The sequence below is a fragment of the Rhamphochromis longiceps genome, linkage group LG8 (assembly GCF_057381845.1).
Source record: "Rhamphochromis longiceps isolate RC_006_pf linkage group LG8, R_longiceps_female_GT1.1, whole genome shotgun sequence".
In the NCBI taxonomy this organism is placed as follows: Eukaryota; Metazoa; Chordata; class Actinopteri; order Cichliformes; family Cichlidae; genus Rhamphochromis; species Rhamphochromis longiceps.
The window spans coordinates 25,516,251-25,534,854 of NC_140564.1; the positions used below are offsets into that span (position 1 = coordinate 25,516,251).

The window sequence follows — 18,604 nt, forward strand, 5'->3', positions numbered from 1 at the left end:
CACACTGTGTATAATGACTATAGTTACTCATATATCACAGATACATACAGGTGATGTAAATATTACTGTAGTATGTCTAATTTGTAATCTCTTGAGACTAAAAAAGGATAAGGGAGAAATTTACCACTAGTTTGAGATAAAACACAACTGCATCTGTAAAATATGCAAGGAAAATGCATGTGCGTGCTGTCCCTGCGTCTAAAATTTATCTTTGATTCTCTCAACAGCGGAAACAGGCGCAGTTCTATGAGAATATAGTGAAGGTCATCCGGCCTAAACCAGACTACTTTGCTGTAGGCTATTATGGCACCGGGTTCCCCTCCTTCCTACGTGTGAGTATATACACTGACATACTCAAGGCGGATAAGCACAATGTGGGTGAGCCACTTGTCAAAAAAAGATGATCAATAGATTTAATAGATTTACCGGTGCCTGCTTGGTTCTCAGCCTCAGCATTCAATACATACGTGCTTCACACATATCTCTCCCATGAATATTGTTTTGTTGTGGCGAGGCTCACTTGTTCAAAGCCCCACCTAGTCTGGCTTTAACTTACTCACTCACTGAGACAAACTCTGAATCATAGGCAGCTGCTCCATGTGTGGGTTGCGGAGTAGATCAGAATTATGCGCTGAGTGGATCCCCTTCAGTGTGGGAAAATGGAACGTTTCTCTTGGAAAAAGGCAGACAGCTAAGAAAGATACAAAAGCAAGAATGAATGAATACATCAGTTTCTATCCCCCACTTCTAGCATGTGTGCCTCGCTTTCATTCACCATGTATCACTTTTCCTCAGTGTTAAGAGACCTGTGTAAGTCACTGTGAGCCGGTCCACTCAAAATCTTTGCCTGCATTTGCAGTTGCCAGGAGTAGTTGTAAAAACTGCAGAGCTTTGAAGAACAGCCAAAAAAAAATCTTGTCTGTAGTAAAAGACTGATCAGACGGCAAGCAAAGCACTTAAGTCCATTTGCCAAACTACAGCTGGACACCATTTTTCCAACAGCACGAGCATCACAGTGTCGGGAAGATGGTGTTCCGGTGAAGTTCCGCTCAAGGTGTCCCATCACCACCTGCACAACAAAACCATGTACCCAGCACAGAGTGAAAAAGGCTGTCTGGTCCCATTGTAAATTGCTTTCAGTTGCTGAATCACAGGTTACATTCCCCTTACGTTCAGCTCTAAGCTTGTTTAAGCAGATGGAGCTGCAAATGTTCTTTAAAGTGGTGGCACCACAATGAGAGACACTGATTTCTAAAATGACCACCAGAACTGAACACTGATTTTTCTGAGCTGATGGAAAATCCGCCGCCTATTTATAACATCTACCAAGTAAAGCAGGCTGCTTAACCTGAATTGATCTCTTTTTCCTCTGTAAATGTCCCGGCTGGCCTTGTGCCAATCTGATCACGGCATATCAGAGATTAAATACGTGTTTAATTGGTGTTTGATATCTCAGCACAGTGTCTGAGGTGCTGCTGGGTGCATATCTGCCCTCTATTTCATTTCACTTGCTCAATGATGTGTTTTGTCTTTTTTTTCTTCTTCTTCATTTTAAATGTAATCTATATTAGATCATTTTTTCTGTGTTGCTGTGTCACAGTAAGCTTAATGTTAGGCCTGAGATTTTTTTTTTTTTTTTGCAAGAAGAAAAGTAACAGTGCTGATTAAATTTGCTTTTAATGTATGACCTGTTATGGCTGTTTTTCAGACTGTCATCTGGCATCTTACTGAAGGACATTTTATTGTACAATCAGCCACTAAATGGCCTAAAAGTCCTCGTGGAATAAGATGATATAAAACTCTAGTTTTAAGAACTGTGATCCCCGATCATACTCTTTTCATTCTATTATGAAGAACAGCCATTTCTCAAGGGCTTTGGCTACTTTCCGATCTCCGCAGCCCCCCCGTCTAACCCCTTTCATCTGGTAGGGCAGAAACTCCATTATAGACAGGGCAAGCTGCACTGGCCTAATCTAACAGGCTCTTTAAAGAACCTTTGAGGATAGCTTGGAGCTCTTATTTCTTTCTCTGTTTTATTCTTTTTTCATGTTTGCCCTTACCTGAAATAACCAGAGATGGTATAAAAACCAACACTTAATTTACATTTGTATTCTTCCATCTTTTTAAAAAAAAAGGTGGAGCATTCTTTGTACTACATTAGATGCAAAAGAGTTTACAAGCTGGTCATGGTTACTAGTCCACTGTCGTTAATTTTTTTTTACTTGTTAAACATCAAAAAGCCAAAGATTTATGACATTTTAAATGTTGTTATGGCGTTGACATTGTTCTCTTATAAGGGCCCATCCTGAAATACTTAATAATTATATTAAAGGATTTCTGTGTAGGTATATTGGAAATTTGATGAGGTTTACTAATGGATAAATACAGTTATAGAAGAAGGCTTTCTCTATTGTTTGGCAAGATAGCTTCAAAATTATATCCCAATATGTTGAGGAAATGAGCAATAATGATTTTTATGTCAATATAGAAAAGAATACTGATCAAAAATAGATGAGTGCACCTTGCAGGCGAGAGCATTTATTAGTGCACACAAAATAAATGCAATTTTCCATCCGTCTTTCCCAATGAGCTACTGTCACTGATGACAGACTGCCTAATTTGAATTGTGAATCTAATACCATAAGGTGCCAGCAGCAGAAGCATTATAGTGCAAAAGTAGGGACATAATATATGGAGTGACACAACATAAGCCAAATGTAACCACAAAGTATTTTGTACCCAGAATGTTGTATTTTGGGTCAACTTTTTTAACTGTTTCCTTTGGGAACCCTGGGCAAGATACTAACCATGAGTTACTCTCCATTGGATCCATCGGAGTGTGATTGTTAGCCAGAAAGCACTTAAGCATAGAAAAATGTGATTGTACGAATAGGTGTGAATAGGTGAATAAGACATGTTGTGTAAAGCGCTTTGAGTGTTCACGTAGAGTACAAAACTCTCAAATGGAGCGCAGCTAGCAAGACTTGTTTACTCTTGGGTCATACACCACCAGCTGTTTGTATTCCTTCTTCCCCACTTAATAGCCTGGTTGCGGTAAAAGCAAAGCGGTAAAACAAGTTTGTTGTTTCCAAGCAACACTTTTTTGGATATATTTGGCAGAGTTGGATGTTGTTGAAGGAGCTGCTTTGTTAGGTATTAAATTGTCATCAGCAGCTGAGACTGCTTTCACTCTCAGACATGCCTGGGCTTGTCTCATTGGAGTTCTGGACAAGGAACACAAACATATGGTGTTGCTATATGAATGATGATATGACACTTTGTCATGTGATAATTCATACTGGTGTTAATGTTGGACAATATGATAAGGAGGACCCCAAATTATCAGTCACGCCTTGTATTGCTTTTTGTTGCAGCACTGCAGTGTCCTCAGGGGGAAAAAAAAAAATTCCTCGATGAAGACATTTCGTAACCTCCCTCCCACATACTAATTGATTTTATGCAAGAGTACATAATTCAACTGCTTATGATTTATTAGTTGTTAATATAGTTAGTAACTAAGGTGCTAGTGGTAAAAGGCTACAGATAACATTTTAAAACATCAGACTCGATTAGGTCATTGACTCCAGTTGCTGTGTGCTACAAAAGAATATCAGAGTGGTTTTAGATTGTTTTCATCAATAGGTCTATATTGTATAAATGGTTATATTATTGTACAAAAAGATCAAGACCAGAATATTTAACCAAAGTTGTCTTTTTAACCTTGAAAATTACTTTTCCAAAAAGCTTTGTATCATTTCATTTTTTTTGTTATATTTATTTTCTATATTAAAAAAACCTTACGGAGCAGTTTCAGCTTTCAAATGCTTAGTATTTCCTCTAACCATTGTTTCCCTCACTTATTTATTCCTTTCTCCTTTCTCTTCCCATCAGTCCTAAACTTTACTTAATCCCCGTATTAAGTTTCCTGTGACAGCTCAGCTTATAGAGTGGTTGAGGGTGTGAGAGTTGGTTTGAAATATGTATCCTAAGACTCCACATTCGGAGACACTCTGATATGAGCTGTCATGTTCTATCAGTCAAAATGTTCCTCAGACAGACTTCTGAGCACATTCAAGCAGCTGAAGGCACGTTCATGGCTCATGCATTTCTAGGAGCATTCCGTGCACTCTTCTCTTATAATTTATTTTTGTTTTGGATTAAAACAAGATGACCTTTTCATCAGTTTATATGCCAATCTATGTAGTAGATTCAAAGGAACTATCCATCCATTTCCGTTGGCTTTTCTTTGTAAAGAGGGGTATGACACAAAGACCTTAAGACCTCAAATCCTGACAACATGAATTTTATTTAAAGTCCATGGCATTAAGTTATGTGACCTGTTGCTGTTTTGTCACTTGACCGTTGGAAATTGCTTTTTACCCACTAGCCAGAAAGAAAAGACCATTTTAGTATGACTCATTATCTCACTGAAAGTGGTTTTCTTTTCCAGAACTAGCCAGTGTGGGTTTGAGGGTAATGAAAAGGAGAATTATGACATTGAGATAACTGTTCACACGACCTGAATGCGCAACGAGCATAATGCGAATCTGCTGTCTTCTTATGAATAAGAAAACAATATGCAGTGCTGGAGAAAGACTAGCTGTCTTCGTCCAGATTTTAATCTGTCTTAGAGAAATGCAGACTCGTGACAAATTAAAGTAAAAAAAACAAAACAACTTGGATTGTCTTTGTAAAGTTTTTGTGCCCGAGGTGTTTATCATCCCTGCAATTCATCTCACTAATAAATGAAAAGTGCCTATGTATCACTGTGTGTATTCTTTGGCTTTTATGGATAGTCATTCACGAGGTTCGCTAATTTTTATTGTTCTTGAAGCCTAAGTAAGGGCAGTGTCAAGTTTTAAATCTTTGCTTTCTGCAGCATTCTGCTCAGAGGGGTTGCACATGCACAGTGAAACTGAGAGGATAAGGAAGAAACTAACGTGATAATTAAGACTCTCACGCAAGTCTGAAACAGAAATGTGCTCTGCCATCTGTGCATGAGAACAGATAGCACACATGTAGCTCTTGTGCCATGGCTTATGCGAGAGAAATTACTAGACTTATATTCCTATGTGTAACCCTTACTTGTAAACTGTCTGTCGTCTAATTTCCTTATTATGCTTATAAACTAAGTCATATTCAGCCTCATATCCAGTGCACCACGTCATGGTTTCCAGAAGACACTTAACTGCTGTAATGCAAAGATGACATGTCATGTTACTGCACTAATATCTGACGGGAAAATTCTCTGTGTCTGCCTTCAAAAACATTACAATGTTTCAACCACATTAGAGGTTATTGTTAGAAAGAGCCCACAGCAAAATGCATTTGTATGTCAGTTGGGTTAAACAGAAATACTCCTCAAGCAAGCCAATTCTGATCTTGGCTAGGATTCACTTAACCGAATCACTGAATCGGTTCCGAGAACTTTCTGTCACGTGCATTTCCAAATGTTTAAAATGGAGATTATGATGATGCATTTGAACCCAGCGACAGTACCAGGCAAAGTAGATTTGCAAATCAAAGTGCTTTTCTCATTTCGTCATGGTCTTGCATGCTCTTTGTGTACTATTAGTGTGTGTACTTTAAATATATATTCATATTCATAAAGTAGTGTACCTCATGCATATATATTGCAAATGTAAATTCGAATTATGCATTCATGAAGATGTTTTTTACGATCTTAGTGTCTTCTTCTGTGTCCTTCAGAACAAAATGTTCATTTACCGCGGGAAGGAGTATGAGCGGCGAGAAGACTTCGAGGCACGTCTCCTGACACAGTTTCCCAATGCAGAGAAGATGAAGACAACGACACCACCCAGCGAAGACACAAAGTCTTCCTCTGGACAGTGTATCCTTAGCACATTTACTAAGCAAATCTTTATTTTACTTTTATTTTTTTTTAAACTTTAAGGCGTAATTTTCAAAAGGTTGTTTTTCTTTTTTTTTTTAGTGCAGCCACCATATTAAATTATATCAGTGCACAGAATAAGAGTATATAATTTTTATTTTCCACAGAATGGCTACATACTTGCACAGGAAGAGGTTTCTTAGCTTTTAAGCAAAGTGAACCACGGACATTCTGGCAGTTCATGACATCACCCCATTTAACGTGAATGACAAATTGGACTGAATCATGATGCAATTACAGTCATGTGAAAAGTAACATTTTCACATTATTTCATGCAGTGCAACTGTAGCTTGCCTTCACCAGTGTATGAATGTGAGTAAATTAAATAGCTGGGCAGGTGCTGTTAATCAAACATATGTGGTGCGTGTGATCACCTTTGTAAAAGCAAAGTTTGTGCAGTTTCCTGGTCTGGAGCATTCAGGTCTATTTTAGCACAATGCTACAATTTTCCAAAGACTGGATGTCTCCCCAAATTCACCCCAAGATCAGACTCTGCAGTGCACAGCAAAAGATTGAAAAATCCCAAGAACTACATCTCAGACACTACAAGCCTCAGTTAGGATGTTAAATGTTAAAGTTCATGAAAGTATAATTAGAAAAAGACTGAACAAATGTGTCTTGTTTGGAATTGTTGCCAGAGGAAAACCTCTAGCCTTTCATGCAGCATGGCTTAGGTTTGCAAAGTTGCATTTGCGCAAAACTTGTGGAACAATGTCCTTTGGACAAGACCAGATTAGAGGTGTTCACCTATAATGCACAGCACCACATTTGGGAACAACCAAACACCTTGCAGTCTCTTAGTTGAACTCGTCAAAGGGTTCAAGAGTCAAATATCAGGCCACCTGTCCAACAGCAAATGACTGGCCAAAATTAGGTCATATCCCAAGCACAGCAGCAAATCTATGAAAAAGAAAAGAATTGTGTTGTTGCAGTGGCCCAACCGAAGTCCAGGCTTAAATAGATTGAAATGTTGAGGCAGGATCTTAAGAGAGCTGTGCACAATGCAATCCCCACAAACCTCAATAAGCCTAAGTAATGTTGTAAAGAAGAGTGGGACAAAATTCCACAACGGTCTGAGAGGCTGATGAAGTCAATACTTGGAGAAAACACTTCAAGTCCAGAAAAAAAAAATTTTTATGAAAAAAAATGTTATTGCTTTTAAAAGTGCTTTGGGTGTACTTGGCTTTTCACAGGGCTGCAGCGAAAACTGCTCTGAAAACTATCTTTTTCAGATGGCTGTATAGGTCAGTCCAGAAGGTTAATAATATTACTGTCATTACTATGTCATCTTTTTTTTCCAGTAGCAATACATTACAACAAATTGTCAAGCACAGTCAGCAGTTGCGACAGATTAGCTGACCTCAGTGCCAGATGAAAGCTCGGGGCATGTTGTTTAAACTGCATTAGCCTGCATACAGTTATAAGATGCTTTGTAAATCCACCTCCACCCCAGCTTCTCCATTTCGTATCATTTCTGACTTGATATACAGCATAGCGATTGCCATTGATGTGTGCTGTGTTCTGTGAGGGCGTTTCTTCCCGAAGTCCTAGAACAGAGCTAGACTGCAAAATGTAAATTACTGCAGTATTAACTATAAGGTTGAATCGCCACCAGCTTCTGAGTAACTTCTCTTCAGTGATGTGTGTACAACAGTTTCATTTATTCCTTGATGTTTCTGCTTAAGACATCCAGTGTTTTACCGTGAAGCCCATTCTCGACCTGCCTGCCAAGTTTCAAAACAAGTCTGTCTCTGAGCAAATACTCAGGTAATAACAAAGTCCCTGCTCTTCACTTCTTCACAGTTACAGTGGATAACTCAGAGTCACATAAGATTAATTTCAATCTGGCAAAGCCAAGTTTACTTGCCCCCAGTCATTCAAACGGGTCAGCGAGCTTGTGGTGACACACGAGTCCAAGTGCATTCGCATTTTCGTGTGGCGTTCTGACTTATGCTATGGAGAAAGGCGATTAAATCTTGATTTAAATGTGGGTCTCTGTAGAACAAACAGCGCTTGACCTTCTTGTCGTTCTAGTGGTTATTACCTTTCAGCAGCCATCTGCTGTTATCAACTGTGCCAAGTACAACATTGTTCCTCTGACATCATTAATACCATTGTGTGGCGCGTCAGGGCCACAGCAAACATTGGGCCCTCATGCTCCCCTTTGTACACATTCTGTACGCCAGCCATGTGCTGCATCGCTCAGCTGTGCAAATTCACTTAGGTATGCCATCCAACGCATCAATGGGCATAATTAAAAGAAGACATTTACATGGGAAAGCCTTTAGGCAAATATACCTGCGCAGTGACAGAGGATTGCTCCATATAAACTTTCCATGATGCGTTTTCAGCTAACTCTATAACTTCTTCAACTCTCGCAGTGCTGTTCTCTCTGTCCCCCTCTCTCCATTTTCTCTCATTTATTCCCTCATTCAGTGAAAAGATCAGTGGTGCATAGCAATGAGACTGAGCTGTTTGAGCCACAGGGTCACAGCAGCAGGCAAAGCATACCCCAATCTGACCTTGCTTTGCCAGACTATGCTACTCCATCAATTCTAGCCCGCCAGCTAAAGACATGTAAAAGGCGTAATTGGGGTAACGCGGCTGATTTTAAACTGCTTTAATAACCTGTTTATTAAAGCAGAAGTTCAGAGGCTTCATTTTTTACGTGAAGGCCGAACTTTTTCAGCTAACTTGGGAATAGGTCTTATGTTCATTAAACAGTGTGCTGCCCTTTGCGAGTAAGCATAGACGGGAACATCTGGTCCTCGGTATAACATAAAAGGCTCAAATGTTGGGGCACCTGAGTCCAGCTTTTCTGTGTAGTCACAAATGGGTTTTTTGTTTTTTTGTGGTCTGTTCATCAAAAAGATTATCGGTCCTTCACAGAAAAAGTTCAAGCATCCCATCTGCACACATTGATCGCCATTTCTTTAATCATTATAGGGTTGTGGCTCTGGATTGGCACTGATTCAGTTCATATTTTCTTTATAATTATTTGCTAATAAAGCCAGTTCACACGCTTTGAACCATATGGTGTGGTTTTGGAAATGGGAAATGCAATATGGTGTACTAATTTTCCTAGGAGACTGTGATTATGTCTCTTTATGCCAATAAGTGAGACAGATGAAGGTGGGCCGAAGAAAGCAAGTAATGAGCCTGTGTAAGGGAAGCCATGTATCCACAGCCACTATGTAACACCATCATTTTCCTGCTGTGAAAAGTCTGTTAACCTGATTTGGCAAATTTCCTCCCTGTTAGTCATGTGCCCCTGTCAGGTGTGCTGCAGCTTATCTGCATGTCTGACATCTCAGGCTAACTTTAGGGCCTCCCAGTTATGTGTGGGAGCCGAAAATGAATTTATTTCCCACAATGAGGCCATATCTCGGATAGTTAGTCAAAAGCCAAATGCAAATCACAATAATTCCTGTCACAGCTGCCCTGGGAGGCGGTTTGTCCTGTGTTTGACCTGAAGCAAAGCAATCAACCTTTGAATCAAGCTGTGGATTGCCCATAACAGTTTTAATTTACTCAGGTACTGATTTTTCTCCCTCCCCAGCTTCTACACGGTAAATGAAGTCCATAAATTCCAGTATTCCAGGCCGGTGAGGAAGGGAGAGAAGGATCCCGACAATGAGTTTGCGGTAATTCCCGTCTTTTTCTGTTTGTTTACTGTTACTTAGTTTTTCCCCATTTATTTGGTTAACTTCAGACATAAAATTAACATAAAGACTGTGTTACTGGACTACAGTAGAACATGTGAGTCTACGTTTACAGGAGCGGTAGAAATGGTAGGTTTAAAAAATGTGTACCAACCAGTAACTGTTAAAGAATTCCAGTTATACTGACAAAGAAAGAAAAATCTTTTTTCTTTGTCATTTACACACATTCAGAGATGAAACACAGGAAAAAAATACAAGTAAATTTATGAAATAATTTCCCAGGAACAAATGACTCAGCTCCATTTGCAAGTTGCACACTTGCAAGATAATGTACTTAAGTAGGTTAAATTAGAGTAGGTAGGTTAGTAGCCTCCGAATCAAAAAGCTTGTCAGTGTTTTATGCTGAGATGTGGCAAGTGGAGTCGAGCTGAAAATGGATTTTCATTTTTGCCTGTTCTCATCAGGTTGCTGTTGTGTCACGGCCACCACCTTGAAATTTACTAGCGTAGGACTGAGAAATCTTTCAAGTTTATGATGCACGTATACTTACGTAGATATTTTCAGCACAGAAAATCAATAGCACCGCAGAACATAGAGCTAATTTACATAGGCAGAAGAATTTACACCGCAGAGGAGGGATAGACGGAGGATTTTATTCATCTTTGAACACAGGAGAAGGTGGTGCCAACAAGAGCATCCAAACAAAATAAAATCGCTGACAGTGATCTATCTCCAGTTTAGTAAATGCAACTATTACTGTCAAGTCGTTTTTTAGTTTATCTAGAGAGTTATTCTTTGTGCGCACTTAATAACCAGGTAGCAATAACAAGGACGACAAATTAAAGCCAGTCACGCTTTCCTCTGTGTTTACTGTGGCGTCACTTCAGCAGAACAGGGTGATGAATTTCACTCATCTTAGACTTGCTTCCCTTGTCAGACTGATTGGACTTTCTCTGTCCTGACAGAGCGATTATGGATATCTATTGCCTGACATATTGTGTCTGTCACATCTATTATGCATGTCAATAAACACAAATCCTTGTCATTTGCAGATGCTCCTGAGTGAGTAGTAAGTAGATTTTAAAGACAACGCAGTCTCTAAATATTTAAATAGAAGTATTAGTTTTCTTTTCAGATGTGTTGGTTGTTAAAAAGAGGCTGGAAACTACATTTGGAGCAGACCTCACTTGCAGGTGATCCCTGCCATGCAAGTTCTTTTTCTCAATGTGTACTGTTATTTGAGATTATAAATATTTGATGCTTTAGAAGCTATCCAATTTCATATCATATCCCATATTACAACTCCAATAACAAAAAAGTTGGGCTGATGTGTTTGTAAATAAATAACAGAATGCAGTGATTTGCAAATCGCACAAGCCCAAACCCAAGAGGCGGAGCTTCTCAGAAGTAAAGATGGGGAGAGGTTCACCAATCTGCAAAAAAACAAACACATCTACACATTTTTGAAAAACAGAATAATGCCCGTCAATGTAAAAATTGTGAAAAATTGAAATATCTCATTATCTGTAGTACATAAAATCATCAAAAGATAGAGGAAAAAGTGGACAAATCTCTGGGACAAATGACAAGACTGAACATCACTATTGGATGTCTGATTTTCAAGCTCTCAGGTGCATTTAAAACAGGCACGATTCTCAGTTGAAAGGCCTGCATTAGTGGTTTGCATTGGTGCTTTTGTAGACCACGGTCAGTGCAGAAAGGTAACTGCAAGTCTTTTTCAGGGACGGGCTTACATATTTCAGTAAGACAATACTGCATCTGTTGCAATAGTGTTGCTTTGTAGTGGAAAAGCCTTGAACCTTTGCCAGCTGAAGACATTTGGTGCATCATGAAAGGAAAATTACGACAGAGGAAACCCAGTACTGCTGAGCAGCTAGAATCCATATCGGACCGGAACATTCTTCTCCCAAAAATCCAGTATCTGATCTCCTCAGTTGGCCCTGTGCCTTTTTAAAAAAATGTCTTACTGCCATCAAACACAAAATGAGTTTCTTTGTTTTTTCTTCAGCCATAAAAAGGTGGATAATGGGGTGTTGTCATTGTCACCTGGTTGAATGTGCGGGCAGGCAGGCTCAACACCCGAGTTTGAGAATAATTTGAGAATAAGGTGACGTAGGATGTTTTAATTGATACCATAGATTAGTCTACTTAAAATCTCAGAAAGTTTCAAATTCCAGTGACCTTGTTCTCAAGGTCAGGGGTCAATTTTCTGAACTTTTCTGAAATTTCTTACCATCTACTAGGAGGGTGACTGGTAGCACTGACAGCATAAACATTTGATTTCTATGTTCTGTTGTGAATAAAATATAGGATATATGAAATGTGGAAATCATTGCATTTTGTTTTTATTCTTTTTTTTCTTTTTTCTTTTTTTTTTTAAAGTAAAGTGTGCGTGTTAGTCCCCATAGGGAAATTTTGTTTTTATTCTAATGTTACATTTTACACATTGTCTCAACATTTTTGGAACTGCCCTTGAGCACTTGAGCAAATGAGCTCCGATCCAGACGGGGAGGCAGTAGAGCCGTCTTCCAACCAAATCCATTGCGTCACTAAAGTCTCATCTATGCAACAGCAGTCTTGTTTCATTGCGATATCTTGGCACAGCTGCAGCTTGATCTGTTTAAAGAGCCACATTATCTTGATTTGAACTGTGTTCCAATTTTGTGTCTGTCTTTGTGTCTGCAGAACATGTGGATTGAGAGAACCACGTACTCTACAGCGTACAAACTTCCTGGCATCCTGCGCTGGTTTGAAGTCAAGTCAGTCTCCACTGTGAGTATGAAGGGCCTGTGTGCCAAGCAAGGCTCCTAATCAGATGAGGATCTGCAGGCTTGCTTAAAGACAATCAATGTGATTTGTCCACTTAAGCAGTATAGACGCAGGGGTGCCACTCCCCGGGCTAACGACAGGGCACGTTCTCTCTCTGCCAGATGGCCCACATTGATTCACCAGGCACTCCTGTTTCTACTGAAAATTGCTACACAGCACAAATATAACTGGAGAACAGTTCAGGCTTTGCTCTCCTTTCACTTTTTGTACAATTACCTGGATTACAGTATTGAAAACCCTTCAGACAACAGCAGAGGACCTAAGTGTTGACTGAAGCTTTATCAAAATGTAATTACTTTATCAGTGATTTTTTTTTAATGTTCATCCCCGAGTACGGGGAAAAAAAGTGCACCATATAAGTCATGAGCACAAGGGCAGATTATAGTGTCAATTAAGAGTCCAAACAGGCTTTTTTTTTTTTTTCATGTGTTTTTAGTTTGTCCCAAAACAAATGCACTACTTAGTGCGATTAGCCTTCCTTTACCTCCCAAACACCTGAGTCCATGTAGCAGAGTTTTACTCTCCATTGTCACACTAATTCGGAGCGGACACCTCTTCCTTCAGGCAGAGTTAGAATTTACTGTCAGGAGCAGCTTGCCCTCCAGATGAGCCAGGGAGAGGCAAGGTCCCTGAGGTCAGACTCTCTATTTAAAGCTTAATGACTGGGCTGAGATTCACCAGGCCTAATCCTTCCATCTGACAATTCTTTTTATCGAGCTGGCCTGAGACATACCGGAGCAGATTGGAGATTTGTCTCGCTTGTACAACATCTTTACTTTTTTGGCTTGGGTCTAATTCTGACATTTACTTAACAGTCCATGCATGTTTTCTCTAAACTCTTAATACAATGAAGTGATTTTTTTCATCCATCCAAGAGATGAGATTGCCCCTATGTGGAGTTAAATAGATTGTGTCGAAATTAGCTTTCACACCGTAGTGAAATGAATGACAACAGTTCCAAGTACTTCATTCATCTTTTCCTCTAAATTGCTAGTCTTTTTTTTTTTTTTTTTTTTTGGCATGGGATTTGAAGTTCTGGTACATGAACACACTATCCATCTTCGTTTGACAGTTCCAGGTTTGTATATGGGCACGGTGATCAAAAATTATTAATTGTTTCTGTTTGATTTATGTGTGTAGTTAAGCGATCCTCAGCCCATCTTCTTATAACCTTTCTGTAATTCATAACACAAAATGTTTCCCTTTGATTGTTGTAATCGCAGGGATGAAAGCAGTGTACAGTATGTGTATTTGCACTGAAACAGGCGAATAAGCGCTGGGAATATCTGATATCACCTTTAACTTCTGTGCTACACAGGAGGAGATCAGTCCGTTGGAAAATGCTATTGAAACAATGCAGCAGACCAATGAGAAGATCAGCAGCATGGTACAGAGGCATCTCAATGATCCCAACCTTCCCATCAACCCGCTCTCCATGCTGTTGAATGGGATTGTGGACCCAGCTGTCATGGGAGGTTTTACCAACTACGAGAAGGTAGACAAATGAAAATAGTTCTGGATGTGTCTAAATCATCTTAACTTTTATACATTCATGTCCAAATCTTTAATTTGAACGTTTCCACAATTCATGAAGCTTTATTTTATCTTGTTCTAAATGCCGTGAAGGTTTGTTAAACATAAAGCTAGAACCAGGAGACTCAAATCTATAGGGCCAGTGCACAACCTTAAGACTCGGTTTCTAGCCTTAGGTGTTGTAAAGTTGAAATAAATGATGCCCCTTTATCTCTCTGGGCAAGATTGGCAGGAGCCTACCACAGCAGACATGACTAAAGATGACCCTAAGATGACCTTGAGACAGTTCAATACACAGAAGCAGGGGCATGATATATAAGGTTCATACACTGAGAGGCAAAGCACTTATTTTTTTTCATTAGCCTACAGTTTTACACACCAGTGCTAGTCAGGTATTTTTATATTTTGAACAAGCTAAGCTAACAGTTTCCCCATTTTCCTTCTTTGTCGTAAGCTGAGCTAAGCATCCACTTCTCTAGCTTTGTAACTGCCATAAAGAATTCTAATAGACATGTCTTATGATCATCATCATCATCACAGAATCATCTCACATTTTCCAAAAAAAGAAAAACATTTTCTGAAAACGAAACAAGAGGAATGCCTATGTTATTTATTGTTGCTTATAGTATATATTTTTGCATATAGTACACGTTAAGGATAAAAAGGTACTCCGTGTCTTTAAATTATCTCTAAGATCATCAAAGTATGTTTTAAACTCATTCAAATAAAAACACATTAATTTCCAGGTTATATTATATGATGTGAATTGGGTGTTATTATTAGAGTACCAAGTACCAAAACCCACTCATTTCCAGACCAGTGACTGACCAGTTAGCTTTTGATTGATTGATTGATTGATTGATTGAATCTTTATTTTGAACATGTTGAAAAAGTATAAAAAAAAAAAAATAGAATTAAAAGAGACAAATGAACAAAGCAAACAAAAGGAAAACGAGCAACCACAACTCCAAATAACGTCCATGTTCAAAAAGGAGCAGGAAGAAGCATAAGCTTATTTAATCCCACCCCTTTTCCACTATCTAGTATCAATAGACTACAGAAATACCTCCTTGTAATTACATTATATGTTATGTGTAATTTTTTTTTTTTTTTTTTTTAATATATACACATATATGTTTCTATCTATCCATACCTACGTATATACACACATACGCACATATACACATTTTCAATAACCCCATTAACACCTGAAGGATACACAACCTACAATTTTATATACATATATATATATATATATATATATATATAGCTTGATATATATCTGATTAGTAACTGGTCTGTTTAGCATCACTCGCTGCCCCATGCTGGTCGTCTCCGAGTGCCAAGATAAACTACATGTGGGCCACCACAAAAACATTCATAACAACAAACTTAATCAGACACTTAAATCACCCTAACCCAGATGAGCACTGACATTTTTAAGAAGTAAGCAAAGGCCAAGTGGCTAAAGCTGTCCAGAGTTCAGAGCCAGCAACAAGCCAGCAGACTCAGTAAGAGCACAGCATTAATGCAGTTTAAGTAACTGAACATCCTGTAATTTGTTGCCTAAATTCTAAAGCTTAAACTTTTTTTTTCCTGATCTGAATTGAAAAATAAAAGTCAGAATCAGAAAATTGCAATTAGCGCATCTCTACTTCTTCCTACTTCTTATCATCGTATGCTTGCTGCAAATTCTTGAATCCCTATCACTATGATGGTTAATGTTTTATACCTTTTTATTTATATCATGTTCCTTGTAGGTCATCATAAATCCATTATTTTTTCCTTTTCCAAAAGCCCAACTCAGTCTTCACTATTTCCTGTTTTTCATCATTTTTCACGTGTAATCCAAATACTATAGTGGCTCATGTGGTCTTTTTTCAGTTTTTTTTAACACAACCCTTTTACCCTTTTGATTATTTTAAAAAGCGATAGCCTATTGGGTTCTCTACCTGAAATAGAGTTATACCGGTCTTGAGGGTGCCTTCTGAGTCAGAGGAGAAGCAACGGGAATTCTTTGCCCTCAGGTCACTCCTTCGTCTCAGTGAAATAGTGCGAGCAGTGGATGAGAGATGGTTGTCTTGACTACATTTTTCACATCTTAACAGACCTTCCCAGTGCTTCACCCTTGTTTCATCTTTATTTCCTCCCAGTTTTCTTTTTATTTATATTGCAAACATCTTTACATTTTTACCTTTACCTAACTTTACTCCAGGTTTTCCTCCTTTCTATATAGTCATACTTACTCCAGTGTTTTTCTGTCTGCCATCTTTTTTTTTTCTCCAGGCCTTTTTCAATGACAAGTACATCCAGGAGCATCCAGAGGACCTTGAAAAGATAGAGAAACTAAAGGACCTCATCGCCTGGCAGGTAAGACCATACCACTGAAGAGCCATGGGACACGTAGGTGAAAATGGCAAAGCATCATAAGGGTCCAGGATTCAGGGAACAGTGCTTTTGCCAGTTTGTTTGAAATTATTTACTTTAAACGATGTTACATTCTTTGCATTCTTTTTCCATAGCACAAGTAAAGAGCATAGGAAGACATGGCCGACAGGCAGTCAAAATGCTGAGTATGGATTAGATGGTGTGAAGGAGCTTGGGAGGCATGAAAATGTGCATTCATCCCACTCAGTCTTTTAACATCATTGGCACTGGTTTGCATTCATTTGCTTTGGGCAAGTCACTATGGTTAAAATTATTAGAGAAGTTTATTAATGGAATCAACACCAGAAATGTTCAAACCTTGCACCACCATCTACAGCCTTCCAGACATTACGCTGTGTGATTTTGAAATTTAAAGTAAAATTGCATTTATGTGTGACACTTCATTAAAGTGATTATACATAAAAAATAAAAATGAATCAGTGTGAAACTTACAGCTGAACATACATTATTGTTTGTGCAGTAGCAGTAGTTTTCAGTGCAGTAACTCTTACAAACAGGGGAAATGTGAGCCTCTGTGAGCATCACTGCAACACTGAGCGAGATGCACATGCAGCAGGCAAGAAATGCACACGAGGACTGCTGGAAAGCAACATCCTGTTTAATAGAGTATAACTCTCTGGATCTGAACTGTGGGTTACTTTAATACTCAAGAAGTTGTGGTTTCCTGCCTTATGGTTCACCCAGGATCTGAACAGATACAAGAAAAGTCTGCTTCTTATTCTTCACTCCAAGGAAAGAGAAAGATCATTTAATTTCCTAAAGTTGTACCTCTCTCAGTTGTTTGTAAAATAGGTCGACTTTGTGCTCCGCATCTTTGGTGGAACTTCGCCGACTCTAAAAAGGAACGCTCTTTTGTTTTTGTTGTGCCTTTTGACTTTACATGGTTCAGTGATTCACACAGAAGAATGTATCTTGTATTCGTACCTCGCGTCTGACACTGATGATGCTGCTCACATAATTGTTTTGCTGTATAGCGAAGACTTTTTTTAAAAATACAATTTTCCATGTGTGCCTACTTAGACATACAAGTGGCGCGTACGTGGGGATCTGTAGGAAATCGCTGACTGAAGTAGAGGTTGACACAGCAGCGGCAGGTTACCTAAAAATAAGCATGTTGCTGCTTCATCACTCCTGGAACGTTGTGCATATCACAAAGGCGTTATACATGACAGGGTTGGAGCAAGCAGCTGGATTTCATCTCTAAGACCTATCAGTTAATTTTATACTTATCATGAAGCAATGGCAGCAAGCAGTAATCTTGGTGTGATTACCTTTGTGGCATAGGCTTTTATTTTTTAATTCCAGGGTACTACTCAGATAAGGAGCCATTTCAAAAAGTGTCCTTAAAATCATTGTTTCAAATTATTTCGAGGTTATTTGGTGTAATCATAATGCACACATGCCATAGAGGAAAGCCTATGCCAAACATACCCACAACAAACTTTAGAGCGATCACTAAAGCAGATTTGAATTGGTGTCAGCTGTCTCTTTGCCAGAGACTGCAGGCTTGTTTATCTTGTGTTTTGAATCCATCTAAATGAGACAAATGAAGGCAAGCCGGCTCCAATGAGCAAACTAAACGGGTAGAAATGAGCCGTTGTGCACTGCTATCCTGAAATACCCATTGTCCTCATTTAGTAATTAGAGAGAAATGAGCAAGTGGAAATCAGGAAAATAGGTGTTGTAAAAAAACAACAACAACAACAACAACAACTCCCTGGCAAGTACGAAGTAGGGTTTTTAGAAATGTTTATGTTTATAATTGGCTCTGGAAAGATGCCTAAATTAGTTCCTGAAACGCCTCACTTCTACATCGTTCAGTCTGTTTATGGGGAGCTAAACGATCAGGGGAATTTTCATCAGGGCATCAACATTGTATTCACTAGCATAAAAACATCATCTTTTAATGGCAGGCTTGTTTCCTAATAGGACCCTCTAACAGAAGCCTTTTTCTTTTGGTCGCTTCATCTCACATAAAGCGGAGTCTGCTTATTAGTCTGTCTGACTCGCCAAATGTTGCGTACGTCTCCAAGACCTGCGCGACCTTCACGAAAGGTCTTAATATGTCATCGCAGCTTTAATACCAAGCATCTCGAAGTCAGCGTGGCTGTCCTACCACCGCGGGGTGTGGCTCAGAAGTCTGTTTGTTGTGAATCAGAAAGGCAGTTGAATGACAGGGTTCAGTTAAGAACAGTAGGCT

At 39.0% G+C, this 18,604-nt stretch overlaps 1 protein-coding gene across 2 annotated transcripts in view; it reads left to right on the forward strand.

Annotated features, from left to right (window-relative positions):
• dock1 (dedicator of cytokinesis 1) overlaps positions 1-18,604 on the forward strand; it is a 204,070-nt gene that overhangs the window by 173,822 nt on the left and 11,644 nt on the right. For both annotated transcript variants that reach the window (XM_085416710.1, XM_085416711.1), the window contains exons 40-46: positions 228-332; positions 5,710-5,851; positions 7,597-7,678; positions 9,471-9,555; positions 12,280-12,366; positions 13,742-13,918; positions 16,243-16,326. In XM_085416710.1, coding sequence (XP_085272836.1) covers positions 228-332; positions 5,710-5,851; positions 7,597-7,678; positions 9,471-9,555; positions 12,280-12,366; positions 13,742-13,918; positions 16,243-16,326 — 762 coding nt within the window. The remainder of the gene's footprint in view (positions 1-227; positions 333-5,709; positions 5,852-7,596; positions 7,679-9,470; positions 9,556-12,279; positions 12,367-13,741; positions 13,919-16,242; positions 16,327-18,604) is intronic.